This window comes from Eulemur rufifrons, chromosome 3 (assembly GCF_041146395.1).
Source record: "Eulemur rufifrons isolate Redbay chromosome 3, OSU_ERuf_1, whole genome shotgun sequence".
Lineage (NCBI taxonomy): Eukaryota > Metazoa > Chordata > Mammalia > Primates > Lemuridae > Eulemur > Eulemur rufifrons.
Window position 1 is genome coordinate 71,013,352 of NC_090985.1, and position 22,685 is coordinate 71,036,036.

Sequence of the window (22,685 nt, forward strand, 5' to 3'; positions counted from 1 at the left end):
TAGCAAAGCACTCTTCTGGTTGTTTAGGCCAAAACACTTGGAGTCATCTTTGACTTTTTCCTCCCACATCCCATCCCCATCTGGTCTGGTCTGTTAGGGAATTAACTCTACCTTCAAAATATATCCATATTTTCTAGCCTAGTCCAAGCCACTATTATTCCTTTCTAGATTATTGTAGTATTCTCTTAACTGCTTCCCTACTTGCTCCCCTTTAGTCTATTCTCAAAACAGTGAGAAGGATCCAATTAAAATGTCATAAGCACACAAAGCAAAAATCAAAGTTCTTACAATTGCCTACAAGGTCCTACCTACCTACACTGCTTGAGCCCCATCTCCTCTCAGACCTCATCTCTTACTACTCTCCTTCTTCCTCGCTCTATCTACAGTAGATTTATTGTTCTTGGACAATGGCATATGCCTTCCCAATACAGGATTTTGCACTTTCTTTTCCCTCTACATGAAATGCTCTGTCCCCAGATATCCTCATGGCTCACTCCCTCTTCCATGGGTCTTTGTTCAAATGTCTCTCTCAGTGTGGCCTTCTCTGGCCACTACTCTATTTTAAATTGCTTTGAGTATACAAAATACATTCTATACCCCTTCCTAATTTATCTTCCTCTTTAGATGTATTAAATATGTTATTACCATGTAACATATATCTTTTACTTATTTCTTATTTACTATTTTTCCCCATCCAGAATATATACTACACTAGGAACTGCACTAGGAACTGTTCTGTTCACTACATTTAGAAGAATAGCAGGCATATTATAGACACACAGTAAATATTTGTTGAATGAATGAAGAAATTGGGCCAAGTTCTGTTATAAGCAAAAAATAAAACATGGTCATTGAGTTTACAGTATAGTGAAGGTGCACATTACCAACTCTTCCTCCAAAATATATTCCAGATTAAAAATAATCACAAAAATAAAAATGAAGTATAAAATGTGCTTAGGGCCATAAAATAAACAAAAGTATATTAGGAAGAATCAAGAGAAGTTTCTTGAAGGAAATGACATTTAGGCTATGAGCTGAAAGATGAATAGAAATTAGCCAGGTAAGGAATAGTGGAGTGTGGTGGGGCCAATGGGAGGATATCAAGATAGTGGAATGGGAAGGATTCCTGACAGAATATCATGTAGGGTGATCTGAGGCTTACTGGAGGAAAGAAAAGATGAAAAGATAGTATGGCTGAAACCTATTGAGAGAGAGAATGTGGGGAGTGGGAGAAGAGGGCATTTATCAAGTATTTAAAGCAGGGGAATAAAGTGTTCTAATCTATCTTTTTAAAGAAACCCCATTTCGCCAATAATAGGGCAAAATCACATCATAAGCCTCATGATGTGAAGCCATGGAGGCTGTATGTTACTTAGTGTTCCTGCCAAAAATGCATGACCTAAATTGAATCACAAGAATCATAAGGAAACTATCAACCAAATCCAAATCGAGGGACACACCATAAACCATTAATGTTTAATCATGGCAACTGTGGTAGGGGTGCCAGATAATATATAGGATGCCCAGTCAAATTTGAATTTCAGAGAAATAGCAAATAGCAAATAACTTTTCAGTGTAAGTGTGCCCCATGGAATATATTATACTAAAAAATTATTTGTTGTTTATCTGAAATTAAAAGTTTACTGGGTGTCTCCTATTTATATTTGTTAAATCTGATAACTCTACTCCCAGGGATATTTGGCTATGTTGGAGTTACTTGGGTTTTCACAACTGGGTGAGGCTGCTCTTGGTATTTAACAGATAGAGGCCAGGGATATTGCTAAACATCCTACAAATCACAAGACAGCCTCTCACAACAAAGAATTATCCAGCCCAAAATTTCAATAGTTCCAAGGCTGAGAAACCTTGCTATAAATCAATGGGACTACACAAAAAAAACCCCTGATGTCATGAAAGACAAAGGCTGAGGAAACATTACAGATTTAAAGAAACCAAAGAAACATGACAATTAAATGCAACATATTATCAGGATTTGACCTTGAATTAAGGAAAAAATAGTTGGTATAAAGGACAGCACTGGGAAATCAACAAAATTTGTATATTGAATAATAGTATTCTATCAATTTCAATTTCCTGAATTTGATAATTATACTGAAACTAAATAAGAGAATGTCTCTAAGAGTGAAAAGTCATGATATCTGTAATCTACTCAAAAGGTTCAACAACAGAAAATAATAAAAGGAATATAATATGCATACTAAATTTAATGCATACGAAGAAAGATAAAGAAAATGTGAGAAAACATTAACAATGGCTGAATCTAGTTGAAGAGCATATGGGAGTTTTTGCAGCTCTTCTCGGGAATTAAATTTTGTTTCAAAATGAAAAATTCCATTAAAAATTCACTCTAGCAAAGATATCAGAAACTCATTAATATTATCATAGTATCCAGTGGTATAAATATTTTATTTAGCAATATTGAAGTAGCCACCAGTAGAAATATGGGAAATAAGATAAAAGTGGTTCTCTCTGGGTTAATAGGCTATGGTTCAGAAGAAATTGGGAAGGCTATCTATACATTTTTTTTAAATCCTAAAGAAATATGGCTGATTTAATGGGAAGAGGTGGAGGCAGCAATCATATAGTAGAAGGAACACTGGATTTGGAGTAACAAGGCATGGATTCCAATCTTCTAACAATATCTATCAGCTGTGTGTCGTTTCTTAAGTTAATAAATCTCTTTGAACTACAGTTCTCTCATTTGTTAACCTGGGATACCAATTACTCCACAAAGTAGTTGAGAAGATCAAACGAAAATAAAAGCGTGTGTTAACTAGCTATGTAATTTTTTTGGGGGGGGGGGTGACAGAGTCTTGCTGTGTTGCCTGGGCTAGAGTGCCGTGGCGTCAGCCCAGCTCACAGCAACCTCTAACTCCTGGGCTCAGTGATCCTCCTGCCTCAGCCTCCCAAGTAGCTGGGACTACAGGCATGCGCAACCACGGCCCGGCTAATTTTTTTTTTTCTATTTTTAGTTGTCCGACTAATTTCTATTTTTAGTAGAGATGGGGTCTCGCTCTTGCTGAGGCTGGTCTGGAACTCCTGACCTCAAGGGATCCTCCAGCATCAGCCTCCCTGAGTGCTAGGATTACAGGCGTGAGCCACCGCACCCGGCCTCTCACTATGTAATATTAAAAGTACTATAGAAATGAAACCTAATTTTTAAAAACTATGACTACCCTCCCTTATTGCCCATAAAATTTTTTTTATAATCCATATAGTAGGTACTCCATTTGCAGCCTATGTTTTCACTCACATCAGTCCTGAGGTAGGATTCAAAACCTCTTCATTCCTTCAAAAGAATGCCGCTTTCCGCTCCAGCTAGAAATATCAACGTTATTGAAGATTTTTGGGGGAGACCAAGGGTTTTTTACTACACATCCTGGAGCATACAATGGCATCAATGTCTTGTCAAGAGACCTCCTCCCCCTAAGACCAGCTTGCCCTTGGCATTGTTTGTTCCTCTTCTTTGGCTTCTCTCTTCCTCTCCTGAATCTACCCCTCCAGTCTCTCAATCTTTTCCTTTCTCTTCCTTGCGTGAGGCAGTTTAATTCTTCCAAGCATTTATTTCCAAAAAAGATACTCTAGTGTCAAGATTCACCCTCCGTAGAAGACAGCAGAGAATTATGAATAACAGTTTTTCTTCTGGCATACATATATGCTTGGCTCTATTTCTAAGCTTTCAATTCTGTTCTGGAGATCTACCCTTGTACCAAAACCATGAAGGAAACCCGGAGAGACGAGCAAAAACGGGTCAGCGGGCCTGAAAGGCACCCTCACGACCCGGGTCCACTGGGTGCATGCGCGGAACGTCAGCCAAACCCTACCCAATCCGGGTATTTCCCACCCCTTTAACCCGTGGACCGGAAGTCGTGGGAGCGGAAGAGACGCTGACCAGGAAGCAGGAGGAGGCGGTTCTCTCGGAAAGACTGCGGCTTCCTTAGCCTAGCCCGCCTTAGTAGCCGCCCGAAGGCGTAAAGTGTCAGCCCGCAAGTTGTAGGCCATGGCGCTGGCCGCTCGACTATGGCGCTTCCTCCCTTTGAGACGTGGAGCCGCCCCGGGGTCTTGGCTCCCGACAGGGACTTCCGGCAGCCGCGGACACTGCGGCCCCGGGCGAGTCCGCGTTTCTAAGGTACCCTCGCCGCCCTGGCCCCTGCTTCCTCCCCTACCAAGTGGGTGGGTTCGGGCTCTTCCTTCTTCAGGCTTGGCAGCCCCGCGACACCCATGGGAATGAGAATGAGATGAACTAAGGAAGGAACTCGGGACTGTGTTCTGGAGCGCTTCCTGTGACTATGACAGGCAGGTCCTTTCTCTCTCGCAAGCCTCCTCTCTATGAAGGCTAGGGGTTGAGAAGAAGTGGGGTATGTCTTCCCAGAGAAGCTGCCTCACGTCTGCCTTTCTATGTGAGAACATGTAGAACAGGACGGCGAAAGAACCTTGACCGCTGTGAAATAATTTTCACTTTTATCGATGCCAGATGCAGTCACAGCACTTGAGGGTGTCAATCTACCAGACTGAAAACTTTGTGGTGCGATTCTGAAAATTCCTACGACTCAGAAGCAGAGATTTCATATCATTTAAGTTTTTCAGAAAAATAATTATTTCCTAGTTACTTGTTTTTTCTGCATAACGTTAAGGGAGGCTGTTGGGCTGTTAGATTGTAGTCTTCTGGCATTTTAATTAGACTGTTCTTGGGCTTTGGATGTTTATTCTTGAAAGGGGACTGAGGGAGGATGGACATGGGTACATATGATATATTTCACTTAAACTAGGCGTTTCATTATTTTAAACTCAAAAATACATTTTTACCTGCCTGCTCAGTTAAAATTGTTCAGAATTATTGTGGGACGGGGGGATAGAAAGATAGTAAGGCATAATCCCCTTTCCTCCGAAGAGTTTATAACCAAATGAGAAGATGCTAGGTGATAACGGGAAGAGGGATGGGAGGAGTACTAAGTATGAAACCATTTAGCCTTACGTTTTACTAAGTATGAAAGTACTTAGCCTTACATTTCCAAATTCGAACATTGGTGAGTAGAAAGTCCCATTTTAGTGAGGGTGATCATAGTTTAAAGAATACTAACTAGCATTTATTGAAGGCTTACTGTGTTAAACAACTGTGTTAAGCCAGACACTGTAGTAAACAATACTCCATTTAATCTTTATATCCACCCTATCTAGTAAGAACTGTTATTTAAATCATTTTTCATCAGAGCAAATGGAAATAAGGTTAAATAATTGTGTCCACGTCATGGCAGCTAAAAGATGTTGTATTTGATGGTGGGCAGAGTATCTCCAGAGCCCATGAGCTTGAAATAGCCACTATGCTAAAAAACTGAAAACTGGAGAAGCAAGATAGAAAAGGATAGGAAAAAAGTCAAGATCAAGAGGGACTAGAAAGATTCATAAGTAATAAAGCTCTGCTCTAAATCAAAGGCAGTAATGAAAACCCTTCCAGGTTTATTGACTTTTCACGGAGTTGGAACTATGCTACCAGTTTTCTAGTTCTTCATGCCTTTACATAGCTTTTATTTTTGTTTTCCTTTTTTCTAGATCTTTCACTCAGCATGATGTTAATAAGTTGAGTTAGAGATATTTATTCCCCAGGAGTTTTCAGAGACTTGGGCCTACTTCTGGGTGGCTGAGGAGAGATTTCAGTTTTCTGTGTTTCAGTTTGTAAGCTGTTTTATAAAATACCCACCTGTGAACAGTAATTCTTTAGCAAATTTGTACTGAGTGCTTGCTATGTGTCAGGCTCTGTTCTAAGGTCTGGGAATATAGTAGTGAACATGAGAAACAGAAACCCTGTGAAAGTCGTCAGACTCAATCGAATCATTTGTGTTAAAAAAAAAAAAATCCTGACAGGCTGGGTGTGGTGGTTCATGTCTGTAATTCCGTTATTTTGGAGGCTGAAGCAGGAGGATCCCTTGAGGCCAAGAGTATGAGACCAGCTTGAGAAACACAGTGAGACCCCATCTCTACAAAAAATACAAAATTTAGCCGACTGTGATGGCACATGCCAATAGTCCCAGCTACTCCAGAGGCTGAGGCAGGAGGATCGCTTGAGCACGGGAGTTTAAGGTTGCCACTGCACTCTAGTCTGGACAACAGAGTGAGACCCTGTCTCAAATAACTAACTAATGAAATTAATTAATTAATTTAAAAATTTAACTAGGTGTGGTGGCAAATGCCTGAATTCCTAGTTACTTGGTAGGCGGAGGTTGGGAGGATCACTTGAGCGCAGGAGTTCAAGGTTACAGTGAGCTCTGATTGTGCCACTGTACTCCAGCCTGGGCAATTTGAGTGAGACCCTGTCTCTAAGAAAATAAATAATAAAATAAAAACAAAATCCCTGACATACAGAACTTGAAGACTATGAAGGGAGCCTTCTCATGCATGAATATTTGATAACAAAAACTATCACAGAAGACTGCAAAAACTATCACAAAGGTCTACCACAACCTATCACAAAGGCCACTGCAACCCTACATAAAAACACTTCTGTGAGGACATCTGCCCAGCGACTGCTTGGCTGACCTTGGACTCGGCACCACCTTCATTATTGATCCTTGTAGTCAAGAATAATTATCTCAAAATAATCATATAATCCTCCTAACTTTTCCTTTAAAAACCTTTGTCTTCCTTTACCTCCCTGAACATGCACATAGTTTACTATGAAGCATGTATTCCCATTGCAGTGCCTATTCTTGAATAAATATTTTCTTTAGGTATGTTTATTTATGTCAGCTGTATCTCAATAAAGTAAAGCTGTTTAAAAAAATTTAAACTCATTTATGGTTTTTTTTTAAAGGGAGGAAGTGACCAGATGTCAAATGCTGTTGATAGGTCAAGTAAGATGAAAATTCAGAATTGACCATAGGAAATAGCATCATCTTAGGTAACATGAACTAAAGTTCCATCAATGGAGTTGTGGAGATAAAAGTGTGATTTGTATGGGTTCAAAAGAGAATGGGAAGAAAGGAAGTAGAGACAGTACTGACAACCTTTTTGAAGAGTTTTACCGGAAAGAGGAGTTGGGGAATGATACTGAAGGGAAATAAGAAGTCAAGAGGAAGCTTTGTTTTCAAAAGAAGGGAGAAATTACAGCTTAACAAAGATAGTGTAGCTTGTTTTTATGCTGATAGGAATGATTCAACAGAAGGAAAAATTATGCTATGTTAAAGAGAGAAAAATTGAAGAGAAAGGAGAAAATTGCTGGTGCAATATCCATATATATCTCGTTTGTCATGGTCTCAAGAACCTAGCCATAATTATGAATATTAATTTCCAGACATGTTTCGATATACTCTTTATTCATTATTTTAAAATGTGGCTTTCATGGGTCACTTAAAGCCGTGTACATTTTTTATGTGTAGTAATTACTATGTTTGATATTCTTCATCTTGTTTATTTGTAAGATTGATATTATGTATTGGTTTCTCATATTTTATTTCATATAATTTGTAATATCCATAAATTTGCAAATGAATTGCAAATCTTCCTCTTTAGCACTTATCAGCATGAGTGTGATTTTTAGATGAGCTACTACTCTTAGGCAGTATCTTTTTCTTAAGATATGGTTTAAAGTAGTTTTACTAAAGAATTTGGTTAATTTTTGAGCTTCCAGTATTCTTATGATTGATTGTTTTGAGGTGGGAGGAAATTGATGTAATTTTTGCTTGGGGTGGAAGTTCCTTCCAATTTTCTAAGTTTGATAACTCTGACCATAATTATTTCCATAGGTATTGGGAAACCCAGGAACTTTGAAAAGAGGCCTTTTAGTCTCAGCCTTGTCTTATTTGGGTTTTGAAACTTACCAAGTCATTTCTCAGGCTGCTGTGGTTCATGCTACAGCCAAAGGTAAGCCTAATATCTGGAACACTTAAGAGTTTTTGTTTTTTATTTTGTTAATAACTTACAATTATTTTTGAACAGATAATGCAGTTAACATTGTTATAGTCTAGATTATATTCTCTTTTTCTCTACTTGTCACTCTGATATTATAAAAAAATTTTCTTGAAACTATTAATAGAGTTGCTGGAGTGAGAAATGCTTTATTAATACTTTATATTTTTGTAGGACCCTTAAGCTAAGAATTAAGAATATTTTTTACATTTTTAAAGGGTTGAGGGATTGTTGCGGGGCGGGGCAGTGGAGAACAAGCCATAGAGACCATGTGTGGCTCACAAAGCCTAAAATATTTACTCTTTGGATCTTCATTGAAGAAATTTGCCAACCTCTGCTTTATAATGACAAAATGATTATTTTTTTTCTTCAACACCAAGGTGTATTGTACTATTCTTGATCTAGTTAAGGAAAATCCCTAGAACTTTGAGATAGAAGTATTATGTCATTAAATGTGAATTGTCTGATTCCAAATCAAAAGTTTATTATATCTCAAACAAGAAGCAGTACAATTAAAGTATGTACCTAAATTACCAACACAGTTTTGCCATCTTAATGGTAACTCGCTTATGCCAGCAGCAAAGAAGCCTAGAGAGCGAGTGGCGATGAAATCGTGAAAGGCATTTTCCATAGTTTGTTGAGAATTGAATATTTTTCCTTGGAAGAAGTGGTCCAAAGCCTGGAAGAAGTGCTAGTCAGTTGGTGCAAGGTCCGGTGAATATGGTGGATGACCGACAAAAGTGTTTCCATGTCCAGCTTCTGTAGTTTGAGCAGTGTTGTTTTTTTGCAACATGTGGTCTTGCAAGAGGATTGTCTTGTCTCCATTGACCAATCTTGGCTGCTCAATTGCAAGCATCCTTATCATTTCATCCAGTTGGTTGCAGCACACATCTGCTGTAATCGTTTAATCAGGTTTCATGAAGCTGTAGTGGATAATACCAGCACTGGATCACCAAACAAACACCATTAGCTTTTTTTTTTGACGAATATTCGGTTTTGGACTGTTGTTTTGGCACTTTGTCTTTATCCAGCCATTGTGCCGAACACTTGGCATTGTCAAAAAGAATCCATTTTTCATCACACATAACAATATGGTGTAGAAATGGTTCACCTTTATGGCATGACAGCAAAGAAAGGCAAGCTTCAAGACAGTTTCTCTTTTAATGTTCATTTAATTCATGTGGTACCCATCTATCCAGCTTCTTGACCTTGCTGATTTGTTTCAAATGGCCCAATATTGTTGGAATAGTAACGTCAAACCTTGCTGCTAATTCACACATAGGTTAGGTGGATTTGCTTCCACCGTAGCTTTCAGCTCATCATTATCTGCCTTGGTCTCAGGTCACCCACATGGCTCATTTTCAAGATTAAAATTACCAGAATGGAACTTCTCAAACCATCAACGTACTGTGAGTTCATTAGCCACATCCTTCCCAAACACTTTCTTGATATTTCAAGCTATCTGCACCACATTGGTTCTAGGATGGAATTCATATTCAAAAATGACATGAATTTTTGACTTATCCATGGTTTCACAAAAATTGCTCTAAAAAAAAAATTTGAAAGATAATCACAAGCCAAACCATGTGTTTGAACGAATGAGGATATACTTTCACAATAAAAATAAAACAAGAAGTGTCAAAGTGAAATGTCAGAGATATCAACTGTCAAACTTAGTACTTAAGGAAATCAGACATTCCATACTTAATAACCTAATATTTCATTTACAAATTGAATGCATCTTGGTACCAAATATCAAGTGGTTGAAAAGTGAAAAAATTCCATCATATTTCTTCTTTAACATAATATTGATAAGTAAACATATATTAAGACTTGACAGTTTTTTTAAAAATTAAATTTAGTTAAAACAAGTGAGCTAAACTTTAAGTATGTCAGAGAAATACCATTTTAGTTAGTTGGTTAAGCTTTTTTGTTTTTGATAATCCTCACTTTTAAATTATAAAGGAGAAGGTAATTGGGGAAAGAAGCAGAGATTTAATTTTGAATAGCTACTGTTATTAAAGTTCTGGTAAAAGGAGAATTTAAATCTATAACATAAAGGTTACTAGTTATCTATTGATTCTTTTATCCATGATTATCTGTTCTTTAAAAAAGCAGATAATTAAGAACTACTATGTTTTTCTTTCCTTTTTTTTTAATCTATCATTTTTGTGAAGAAGGACAAATTAGAGGACTTGGTTTTGTCACTGGCTCAATGACATCTTTTGGCAAATACTTAATAATTTATCTTTTAAAGCTCCCTAGACTTTTCACCATAACTGTCTCACAGCAACCTTGTAAAGGAGTTAGGACAAGTCACATTATAGTATTAATTTTTGGAAAAAAACTTACAGAGTTAAAACTCTTCAAACTCAAAGTATTAAAGGTTAGAACTCTTATCTCTTTATTTCTCTTTACATCTATCATACTTAGTTTTAGTGTGTTTAGCACCGTTATAGAAATGATTGCAAAGATTTAGTGCTTGCCTGAGTAACCAAATATGGCACTTTGAAAGACAAAGCCAGTATTACTTTTAGCCTTAATGATTATAGTTCATTTTTCAGAAGTGACTTAATGACATAAAAAATTACTATATATTCATTAAATTAAAAATAACATTTTCGGGTGCTAGCCTAGTGTGAGGCCTGCACAAGCTTGATAAGGCCTTGCACAGCCACAGCAGTAGAGGGTGAAGGGGTGTCAAATGATCAACAGTTTTTTCAGACTTCAGTGAGCTTTTATGCTGCTTTCCTCCTTTCTCTTTCTCTGCCTTTTGAGTGATCTACCGTGAGCTGAACTGGAGAAGTTCTACAGACCAGCTCAAGAATAGGGCTGTGGGAGTGAACTTTCTTTGCCTGGGGATGACTCTGTGTCTCTACCAGGAGCACACATCCTACTCAGGGGCAACTGGCCCTTCATCCCCATCTCCAAGATGGTGACAGTGAAGTGTGAACTTAGAATTTCATTTCACAGGAGGCTGTTCATCATCATAAGATCTCTGTTATGAGAACTGAATCTTTTGGTATCATGTGTGCTATCAGCAGCTCATTAAAAGTTTTGAGTTATGAACTTGCCTTTGTAGATGTTGATGAAGGCAAATGAAAGGGTGAGACAGTGGATCTTCAACTTGGCAGCCCTTTCATAAAAATGCCAAATATCATTTCCAGCAAAGATTACCTTGTCACTGTAAATTCCAACCTAATGATTATCACAGCAGGCATAAGTCCAGGAAAAGTAACATACCATGATGTAGTTCAGCAAAATGTGTTCCTCTTTAAATTAATAATTTCCAGTATTACCCAGTATTATCTCTCCTGCAAAATGATAGATTCCAATCCAGTGAATATCTTAAATTAAGTATCCTAGAAGTTGAATGCATTCCCCAAAAAACATGTTATTGGAAGTGGCTGTGGTCTAGATAACTGACTGATTTCGTTTCTTCATTGGGCAAAGACTTTTCACTCTGAAAGTTGTCATGGGTAGATCCTTAGAAAGCATGGAGATTCAAGTGTTCCTGTATGGAGTAGAGAGTTAGCATTGCTGGTGTCCCTGTGGAGGGTCTGGACTCATATATGGGAACCAATAAAGATCCTGAACTGTGGGGGAAAAATCCACAAAAAAGTGATTCCTGGCTGCGTGCAGTGGCTCATGCCTGTAATCCCAGCACTCTGGGAGGCAGAGGCAGGAGAATCACTTGAGGCCAGGAATTCGAGACCAGCCTGGGTAACATAGTGAGACCCTGTCTCTACAAATAAAAAAAAAAAAAAATTAGCCAGGCATGGTAGTATGTACCTGTAGCCACTTGGGAGGCTGAGAGGAGGATTGCTTGAGCCACAGAATTGGAGGTTGCAGTGAGCTGTGATTGCACGCCATTGCATTCCAATCCGGGCAACAGAGTGAGGCTCTCTTTGGGGGGAAAAATCGTTTACCTTTGGCTACGAGATGGTTAAAATGAAAGATACCATTAATTGGGCCATTGGTCTATCTGTAGCTGATTTCATGGAAAGTATTCTAAAGAATCTTAGAGTGCATTCAGTATCTACCATTAAGTTTCAGCCTTTATGGAATAAATGTAATATTCCTTAGTATTTTACCCTGAGAGGGAATGATATAACAGACCTTATAACGATAAAGCTGACTCCTGATGAGGAGGCCCAGTTGAAAAAGAATGCAGAAAAACTGTGGGAAATTCATAAGGAGCACAAGCTTTAAAGGGGTTTGGTTTAAAGCTACTATTCTTCAGATGGTTATTGAAGAAGAGATAGTAGTTATAGGATCGTATGGGTCAAACATTTAGATAAACTTGAATTATAAAAGTTAGAAAAAGGAAAGGGGATAGAGTGACTACCCTATTTATATAGTCTTCTACCTCTTTAATTTAGCATCCAGATGGTGGATGATACTTATTTTTTACAATTTTTAAGTTCATCAAAGAAGGTATTTTTGGTACCTCTGATATACTAACACAGGTTGAGCAGCCCTAATCCAAAAGTCTGAAATCCAAAATGCTCCAAAGTCTGTAACTTTGAGTGCCGATAATGACACCACAAATGAAAAATTTCACATCTGTGACAGGTTGCAGTCAAAATGCAGGCATAGCACATAGTTTAGTCAGTGTCCCCAGGAGAAAAAAGACCTCCCAGCTCCCTTCAGCTTCTATGTATCTTTTCAGTGCACACCCAGATTCCCCCACACAAGCACGCTCACCAAGGGTAAAAAATTGCACATGTGCAGGGTAGATGTACCAAGGACAGGCTCCCCATGATGCCCCACATGGGGCGAAAATGTGCATGCATTACTCACTATGTTTATTCTCTACTCTGTGGTATAAAGATGTTGAAAATGTCAAAAAGGCCTTCAGATACCCCTGTGGATAACAGTAATGAGAAAAAGAGGAAGCATTTATATTTATTTGTAGCCAGAAAGTCAAGCTAGGGAGAAACTGGACAGCAGTGTAAGTGAAACATCTTAAAAAATATGGTGTTGGAATGACTATCATATATGACCTGAAGAGATAAAAGGATAAACTGTTGAAATTCCGTGCCAAAAATGGTGGAAAATAGAAAAACACTACATAAAGCTAAAAACGATTATCTTGATTGTGTATTGAAAGAGTGGGTCTGTCAGCGTTGCAGTGAATACATGCCACTTAATGGTATGCTGATTATGAAACAAGCAAAGATCTATCATGACGAACTGAAGATTGAAGGGAACTGTAAATATTCAACAGGCTGGCTGCAGAAGTTTTAAAAAAAGACACAGCATTAAATTTTTAAAGATTTGTGGTGGGGATGGGCATGGTGCCTTGAGCCTATAATCTGCGCACTTTGGGAGGTCAGGGCATGGTGGCTTGAGCCTGTAATCTGAGCACTTTGGTAGGTCAAGGCAGGAGGATCTCTTGAGGCTAGAAATTTGAGACACCAGCCTGAGCAACACAGTGAGACCCGCTTCTACAGAAAATTAAAAAATTAGCTGGACATGGTGGCATGCTCCTGTAGTCCTAGTTACTTGGGAGGCTGAGGTGGGAGGATTGCTTGAGCCCAAGAGTTTGAGGACGCTGTGAGCTGTGATCATGCCACTGCACTCCAGCCTGGGCAACAGAGCTAGACCATGTCTCAAAAAAAAAAAGCGTGTGGTGATAAAGCATCTGCTGAATCACAAAGAAATGGAGAAATTCATTGAAGTTGGATGGGATTATAAGACTGATTTTTTTTTTTTTTTTTTTTTTTTTTTTGTTGAGACAGCGTCTCACTTTGTTGCCAAGGCTAGAGTGAGTGCCGTGGCGTCAGCTTAGCTCACAGCAACCTCAGCCTCCTCGGCTTAAGCGATCCTACTGCCTCAGCCTCCCGAGTAGCTGGGACTACAGGCATGCGCCACTATGCCCGGCTAATTTTTTCTATATAGATTTTTAGTTGTCCATATAATGTCTTTCTATTTTTAGTAGAGACGGGGTCTCGCTCAGGCTGGTTTCGAACTCCTGACCTTGAGCAATCCACCCGCCTCGGCCTCCCAGAGTGCTAGGATTACAGGCGTGAGCCACCACGCCCGGCCAGACTGATTTTTTAAATGGTAACATCTATATTTACCACAAGGTGGTACCAAATACCCACTTGTTAGCAGTAACTGAAGAACTCCTGTAGGAACTTTTTCATTATTTCTTTAAAGTAGATAAAATTTAAAGCCCCTTAAAAAAAGGATATGCTAATACATTCACAGTATTCTGTATGTGTGTGAAAGTTCATTTGTAAGATGCTTAAAAGATAAGTTAATTACAAGCACCCAATTTAAATAAAGGTTCTTCATACGTTACTTCAGTTTTCTTCTTTCCATATACTTTTTAAAAATTCCTCTTTATTGATGAACCTACAGAACTGAGATCAATGCTCTTTCATATATGTTTAATTGTTACACTTCTGGGCATTTTTGGTAGCACTGCTTCCAGTACTGCTGAGATAGTATTGTGGGTGTGAAAGATTTGCCTTAAATTTCGATGATGTCGCTGCTACTTAGAGCCTTGCATCTAGATACTTAAATTTTCCACTTTTTAAGTCTTATATATAGAAACCTCTTTATCTTGCCAGAGGAGTATCTAAGAGAATTTCATTCTTGTCTAGATACCTTTCACATGGTTAGAGTAACAGCAAGAAAAACTGGAAAACCAAAGTTTACTAACATATACATAGGATGTCATATCATTGATGTTGCTTTCTTTGAAAAATTCTAAGAGTTGTTATGATCTTGCACATATTCATTGTAGGCTAAATTTAAGAGTTCACTATACAGTTGTTGGTAAATTAACATCTCAGTTCATCTTGGGATATTTATTGTTACTTAAGTTGAAAGTAATTTACTTTAAAACTTAGCCCATTTTACAGAGTATGGTCTCTTTATGTCAGTAACATAGCTTATTTTTAAATATTTTCAGGAAGGTGCAGAGCATTAAGTAAAAAAACAACTGATTTGCAGATATCTGGAGTGGTCTACATGCTCCCACCCTAGTGCCTATGTGAGTCTGTAGTACCATAGTAAGTGTCCTTTTTTCTTATAAATTACACACTGTATGATTTTAGAAATTCCTTTTTAGAATAGGGAAAACTTATATAGAACATATATTTAAAGCCAGGATACTATAGCTTATGGTATTACACTGTGGAATAAAGGAATTGGAGCTAAGTGATTTGAGAGGTTATAAAAGAATGCATACAAAAAATATTTCAGTTATTCACTAAATCTCTACATTTTTCTTTTAATTATTTGGGTGATGTAGAATTCCTAGATCCTGCTAAGGACAGTACTCAGTCTTATCAGGGAGTCAGAGAATAATGAATGAATAGATTTAAAAATAACTTTGCTACTCATATGTACCATGTGCACATTTTAATATGCCAGATCAATAATTTAATACTGTATTAGTTTCCTGTCATTGCTGAAACAAACTCAGTGGCTTAAAACAACACAAATTTATTATCTTTACAGTTCTATAGTTCAGAAATCCAAATGGGTGTTGGCAGTGCTGCATTCCTGCATTCTCCCCTAGGGGAGAATCATTTTCCTTGCTTTTTTCAGCTTCAAGAAGCTTCTAGAAGCTTTCTGCCTTCCTTGGCTGAAAGGCCCCCTTCCTCCAGATTCAAAATCAGCACTCTCATCATTCTGATCTTGTTTTCATTGTCCTACCTCCTTCTCCGAGTCTCTTCTGCCTCTCTCTTGCACTTTTAACGACCCTTGTAATTACATTGGGCCCACCTGGATAATCTAAAATAATTTCCTATTTTAAGATTAGCTGAGTATCAACCTTAATTCCATCTACAATTCCCCATTGCCACGTAACCGACATATTCACAGATTCCTGGGATTAAGAAGTGGACATCTTTGAGGGCTGTTATTCTTCCTACCACAAATACCAACTAATGAATAAGGACTAATACTTATTCTTTTAAACAATGTTTGGGTTGTTAAAACCCACACTTTGAGAATCAGCCACACATAAAAATATAAAACAGAATAGAATGGAAACAAACTTTAGAAAAATTAACCAGCCCTATGAATATTATTAAACTTCACAGCACTTAATAAGATTGAAGTAAGATTACTGAGAAAAATCTTTATTTAATTTTAGGGTTTCTTTGTTATCATTTAATTTCTTAACTAGTATAATTACAACATGATGTTAACTTAAAAAATACTTCACTTACATGTTATGTCACAAATGTCATGGTTTTTTTCTTTTTGCTGATCTAATTTAATTTTTTAAAAACTTAAAAGCCCTTTTAACTTCAAGTGTACTGTGATTAAAGTATACCAAGATAAATAGTAAAGAAACTTAACACATTGGAATATTACACAGTACCCTTACAGAAAACAAAATTAAGCGTAAATGTTGCTTACTGGTAATTAGAATTTCCTAAAATACAGACTTACTGTTTTTTCAATGAGTTGAGTAGAGAAATTTTTTAGGGCATTACACTGTCAATAAGGTTCATGTATTTTGTAGCCATGTATAAACTAGTCATAAGAGTTTGTTGGAACATAGTGCCAATGAGGTAAGTTTCAGATTCTCTGTGTAGTTAACTTCATCTAAATGTCTGATTTCAGATTTGACCCTTTTTCCTGTAACAGTGTCTGTATATGTAAGTTATATCATAAAGATGATTTAGTAAAATAGTGTGGTTCATTCTATGCAAATAAATAATATTCAGTGCTGTAAGCAGATGAGTTCTATCATCATTTTCTACAATGGATGGCTCTTAATAGCAGCAACAACAAAGACTTTATCTGTGCGAAGGGTATATGTACCCATAATTTCCTCACAGGAAATTGTTATTTTCATTTTTAAAAAAATGTGTCATATTTAGTCAGTACCAGAATAAGTTTTCTGATTTATTTTCTATGACTTCAATAAAATATTTTATTATGATAGCTTCATACTTCTATACTTTCAATCTAAGTTCTTCAGAATTTCTGATCTTTTTTTATAGGTGATTTCTATATCTGATTTTATTTGCTTGTATATAAAAGTATTTATGTTTCTTAGAATTATTGCAATCTGACTTTGGAAGACCTACTTTATGTGTCTTTTTTCTCTTATAATCTTTTAAGTTGAAGAAATTCTTGAACAAGCAGACTACCTGTATGAAAGTGGAGAAACAGAAAAACTGTATCAGTTGCTAACCCAATACAAGGAAAGGTAGGTACTGTATAATCAGCCTAAGTTTGTGGTTTCCTAAAAATTTTTATTATTTAACAATTAAAGTGGTTCTTGGTGCTTGAAATTTTTTAATTGATTTTTAGTGTTTACTTCAAAATTATTTCTTAGAATTTACAATATACTGTTTCTTTCTTACATTAAATGACTCAGAAGTGCTACATGTATGTCATTGATTTAGAAAAGATGGTTCTACTTATTCTAGTGGAAAGTTGAAACATTTTTGCCGTATTGCTTTGGATCATACAGGGTAGTCATTGAATATATGTTTATCTCATCTATCTGTATTGTGTATTTCTCATTCCTTTTTTAAAAAAGTAATTCCGTATTGATATATATTTAAATGAATTTACTGGGATTTAGGATGATTCTATGCCACCATTGAATGGTAATTGTGTATCACTTCAGAAGCATAGTCTTTTTTTTTTTTATTTTTTGGAGGATGGAGGTAGAGGGAGATTCAATCCTAGAAAGTAAGTCAAATAAAGCTAAGTGGTATTTCCAGATCACTAATCTACCTTATCTCTTAAACTAAAAATATTGAGTCATTTTAAACTACCTTTCTTAGATCCCCAAAGCCAGTTTTCTCTCCAAGACCCATCAATTTTACTTTCTGAATATCTGTAGGATCCATCTTTCCTTCTCCATACTCCTCTCAGTAACTTGAGGTGGCTGGTTTATCATTTTGTAGTCATTTTAGTGATGACTGGAAAAGTAAGCTGTAAGGTAGTTAGTTATGATATAGTCATTGAATAATAACAATACTATCACTACCTTTAGTATATGAATACCTTTTTTTGGTTAAAAAAAATATAAAGTGGGCTCAAAGGCAAACATTTAATAAAAAAAATTTAGGTTTTTAACAATATGGCTGTTAATTATGGTTAATAATTTATTAAACTTTAATTATATTGAAATGGCAGTTCTTCAAGGAGTCCAATGCCCTTGAAGTAAGCTATGCATCATGGCATGGCATTCAAACATAGGATTTATTTTAAGATTACATTAGATTCAATCATTCATTCATTAACAGATATTTATCATATACCTAATTATGTGCCAACTGCTGTATTTGGGGCTAGGGATTCAGCAGTCTTGGTTTTTTAGAACATGACCCTGTCTATAAAGTACTTTATGGGACTGTATGAAGTATTTTATGGTACTATATGAATCAGTGAGCTGTCTGAAACACAGTGCCAGTGAGGTTAAGCCTTAAGTTGTATGTTGAGTTTTGTAGGGCAAGTGTTTAGAGAATTCAAATACAAAGGTATTTTCTAATCGAGTCAGTATTTTAGACACTATAGGTAAATTAATATTTTATGAATACTAAATATTTTATAGGAAATTTTAGCAAAGGTTTTCTATGAAAGAAAATAATCTGTTTAGAATCATTGATATTGGCTTTTGATGTCACGTTGCTTGCTTTTTAACTAAGCTGAAAGACCATAATGTATTCATTAGTGATGTAACCTTTAACAGTTTTTAAATGTGAGCTGAATGGTTGTTTTACATTTTATTTCAAATTAGTGAAGATGCAGAGCTACTGTGGCGTTTGGCACGGGCATCACGTGATGTAGCTCAGCTTAGCAGAACCTCAGAAGAAGAGAAAAAGCAATTGGTGTATGAAGCCCTAGAATATGCAAAAAGAGCACTAGAAAAAAATGAATCAAATTTTGCAGCTCATAAGGTGAGTTGCTTAAAGTAACTAAGCTGCTACTATGCAAAGAGAGGTACATTGTTCTGTACTTACTTATTGTCCTTAATTTATGTAGGAAGGAAAATTTCTTTATTTTAAAGAAGTAGGGAAGAGATTTATTTTTATAACCTTTTTTTCAAAAAGAAGTAGTTTTTTGTGTTCTTGAACATTTGGTCTAACTTCATTAGTATGTTTGGCAAATTACTTTTGTGAGTGCTTATTTTTAAACAGAAGTTTTAGTGATTTCATGATTTGCCTTATCTTTATTCCTAGCACTTGACAAATATTTTCTCATTTTCTTCACATTATATTTCTGTTTTATGTGGAGGTAGGAATGTAGTAGCTAGACAACTGACACTTAGTACCATTTTTCACATATAACTCAGCTATTAATAGATTCTAGATTTCCTACTTGGTTTAGAACGATGTTTTTCAGTAGACAGTGTGGGGAGACAAGAGGCCGTGGTTATTGGCATTTTGGATTAGGACATTTCTTTATCATGTTGGACTGTGCTCAGTAGAGCCCCCAAATCATTGTGACAACCAGATGCTATACCCATACATTCCAAATGTTCCCTTGAGGGGTTGGTATTCCCCTCCCCAATAAAACTACTACTGGTTTATATAGAGGCTAGAACAAATATGCATTCTTTTTTTTTTTTTTTTGCCTTGAGATAGAGTCTCGCTCTGTTGCCCAGATTAGAGTGCCATGGCATGATCATAGCTCACTGTAGCCTTGAACTCCTGGGCTTAAGCCATCCTCCTGCCTCAGCCTCCCGAGTAGCTAGGACTACAGGTGCATGCCACCATGCCCGGATAGTTTTTAAAATTTTTTGTAGAGGCCGGGCGCCGTGGCTCATGCCTGTAATCCTAGCACTATGGCAGGCTGAGGCGTGTGGATCTTTTGAGCTCAGGAGTTCAAGACCAGCCTGAGCAAGAGTGAGCCCCCGTTTCTACTAAAAATAGAAAGAAATTAGCTGGACAACTAAAAATATATAGAAAAAATTAGCCGGGCATGGTGGCACATGCCTATAGTCCCAGCTACTCGGGATGCTGAGGTGGTAGGATTGCTTGAGCCCAGGAGTTTGAGGTTGCTGCAAGGTACGCTGACGCCATGGCACTCTAGGCGGGCAACAGAGTGAGACTCTGTCTCAAAAAAAAAAAAAATAAAAATAAAAAAATAAAATAAATAAAATTTTTGTAGAGTTGCGGTCTTACTGTGTTGGCCAGACTGATCTCGAACTCCTGGCTTCAAGTGATCCTGTCACCTTGGCCTCACCAAAGTGCTAGAATTACAGGCATGACCCACTGTGCCTGGTCCAAATTCTTTTAAATTTATTGAGACTTGTTTTATGGCTAAGAAAGTGGTTCCATGTTATCATCACCATCCATCTTTGTAAATGTTCTTTGTTCACATGAAAAGAATATGTATTCACCTGTTAGGAATATCTTATAAATGTGTCATTCAGGTCAAGTTGGTTGATAGTGTTGTTTGAGTCTTCTAAATCCTTATTGATTTTCTGTCTACTTGTTCTATAAATTATTGAGAGAGGGGTGTTGAAATCAGTCTACAAGTATAAGTGTAGATTTGTCTGTTTCTCTTTGCAATTCTATTAGTTTTACAGCATGTATTTTAAAGTGCTGTTATTAGAGATATAAGCATTTAGGATTGTTATATTTTCTTGATGAAATATATTTCTTTATCATCGTAAAATGATCCTCCTTATCTCAAGAAATATTCTTGGTTTTACAGTTTAGTTTGATATTAATGTAGCCACTCTTTTGCTTTGATTAACATTAGCATGGTATACCTTGTCCTTTTAACTGCTTTGTGTTTTTATATTTAACATGTACTCTTTGTAGGCAGGTGATAGGTCTTGCTATTGTTATTTTCACATATTTATAGCATGTTTATTGATTACTTCACATTACATAAAATTCACCATTTTAAAGTTTACATTTCAGTGGTTTTTAGCATATTCATCACTATAGTGTACAGCCATCACACTATCTAATTCCAGAACACTTGCATTACCCCCGAAAGTAAACCCCATACCCATTACCAGTTAGTCCCAATTTCCCCCTCCTCCATTCCTTGGCAGGCACTAATCTACTTTCTGTTTCTGTGAATTTGCCTATGCTGGACCAATCACACAATATGTGGCCTTTTGTGCCTGGCTTCTTTCGCTTAGCACATAATATTTTCAGGGTTCATCCATGTCGAACAAGTGAAAGTGCCTCATTCCCTTTTGTGGCTGAATAATATGCCAATGTATGGATATACCACTTTTTTGTTATTCATTCGTCAGATGATGGGCATGTAAGTGTTTCCATCTTTTGGCCATTATTAATATTGTGAAAAAGCTGCTATAAACAGTTGTGTACAAGTTTTTTTGTGTATACCTGTTTTTTTTTTGTTTTTTGAGACAGAGTCTCGCTCTGTTGCCCGGGCTAGCGTGAGTGCCGTGGCGTCAGCCTAGCTCACAGCAACCTCAAACTCCTGGGCTTAAGCGATCCTACTGCCTCAGCCTCCCAAGTAGCTGGGACTACAGGCATGCGCCCGGCTAATTTTTTCTATATATATTTTTAGTTGGCCAGATCATTTCTTCCTATTTTTAGTAGAGACGGGGTCTCACTCTTGCTCAGGCTGGTCTCCAACTTCTGACCTCGAACGATCCACCTGCCTCGGCCTCCCAGAGTGCTAGGATTACAGGCGTGAGCCACCACCCCCGGCCGTATACCTGTTTTTAATTCAGGTAAATTCATGTACCATAAGATTAACCATTTTAAAGCATACAATCCAGTAACATTTAGTACATTTACAGTGTTACACAACCAACTCCAAAACATTGTCATCACCCCAAAAGAAAATCCTGTTCCCATTAAGCAGTCACTTTCCGTTCTGTCTTAGTCCCAGCCCCTGGCAACTACTAATCTGCTTTCCGTCTTTATGGCTTTATCTATTCTGTGTATTTAAATGAGTGGAATCATACATTATGTGATCATTTGTGTCTGGCATCTTTATCTTAATGTTTTTGAGGTCCATCGACATGTAACAGTACTTTATTCCTTTTTGTGGATGAATAATATTCTATTGTATGGATATACATTTTGTTTATTCATTAGTTGGTGGACATTTGGTTAATTTCCACCTTTGAAAATAGTTAATAGTGCAGCTATAAACATTCATATATTATGTAAGTATTTGTTTAAATACTTGTTTTTAATTCTTTTCAGTATATGTCTAGGAGTGGGGTTGGTGGGTTATATGGTAATTCTGTATAATTCTTTGTAAGGAACTGAAATTGTTTTCCAAAGCAGCTGCATGTTGTCATAGATTGCAACCAACAATGTATAAGGATTCTAATTTCTCTACATCCTTGCAATACTTGTTATTGTGCTTTTTCAAATTATTATAGCCATCCTAGTAGGTGTGAAATGGTATCTCATTATGGTTTTGATATACATTTTCCTAAAAACTAATGATGCTGAGCATCTTTCCTGAGTGTGTTGGGCAGTTATATATCTTCTTTGGAGAAGTATCTATTCAAATTCTTTGCCCATTTAAAAAAAATTTTTTTCCCACACAAATACAAACAGAAGGACTTTGCCTATGTTTAAATTGGGTTGTCTTTTTATTGATTTATTTTGGATACTAGTCCTTTGTTAGATATATGATTTGCAAATATTCTCACATTGTGTGGATTGTCTTTTCACTTTCTTGATAGTGTTCTTTGATGCACAAGTTCTTAATTTTGTTGAGGTCCAATTTATTTATTTTTTCTTGGATTGACTGTACCTTTGGTTCATATCTAAAAAAGTATTGCCTAATCCAAGGTTATGCAGATTTTCACCTTTGTTTCC

General features: G+C 36.8%; 1 protein-coding gene across 3 annotated transcripts in view; it reads left to right on the plus strand.

The window, feature by feature from the left end:
• Positions 1–3,936: 3,936 nt before the first annotated feature.
• Positions 3,937–22,685, plus strand: part of RMDN1 (regulator of microtubule dynamics 1) — a 32,490-nt gene continuing 13,741 nt past the window's right edge. For all 3 annotated transcript variants that reach the window (XM_069465492.1, XM_069465493.1, XM_069465494.1), the window contains exons 1-4: positions 3,937–4,150; positions 7,761–7,878; positions 17,020–17,107; positions 18,653–18,812. In XM_069465492.1, the coding sequence (XP_069321593.1) occupies positions 4,022–4,150; positions 7,761–7,878; positions 17,020–17,107; positions 18,653–18,812 (495 nt within the window). In that variant the 5' untranslated portion in view covers positions 3,937–4,021. The remainder of the gene's footprint in view (positions 4,151–7,760; positions 7,879–17,019; positions 17,108–18,652; positions 18,813–22,685) is intronic.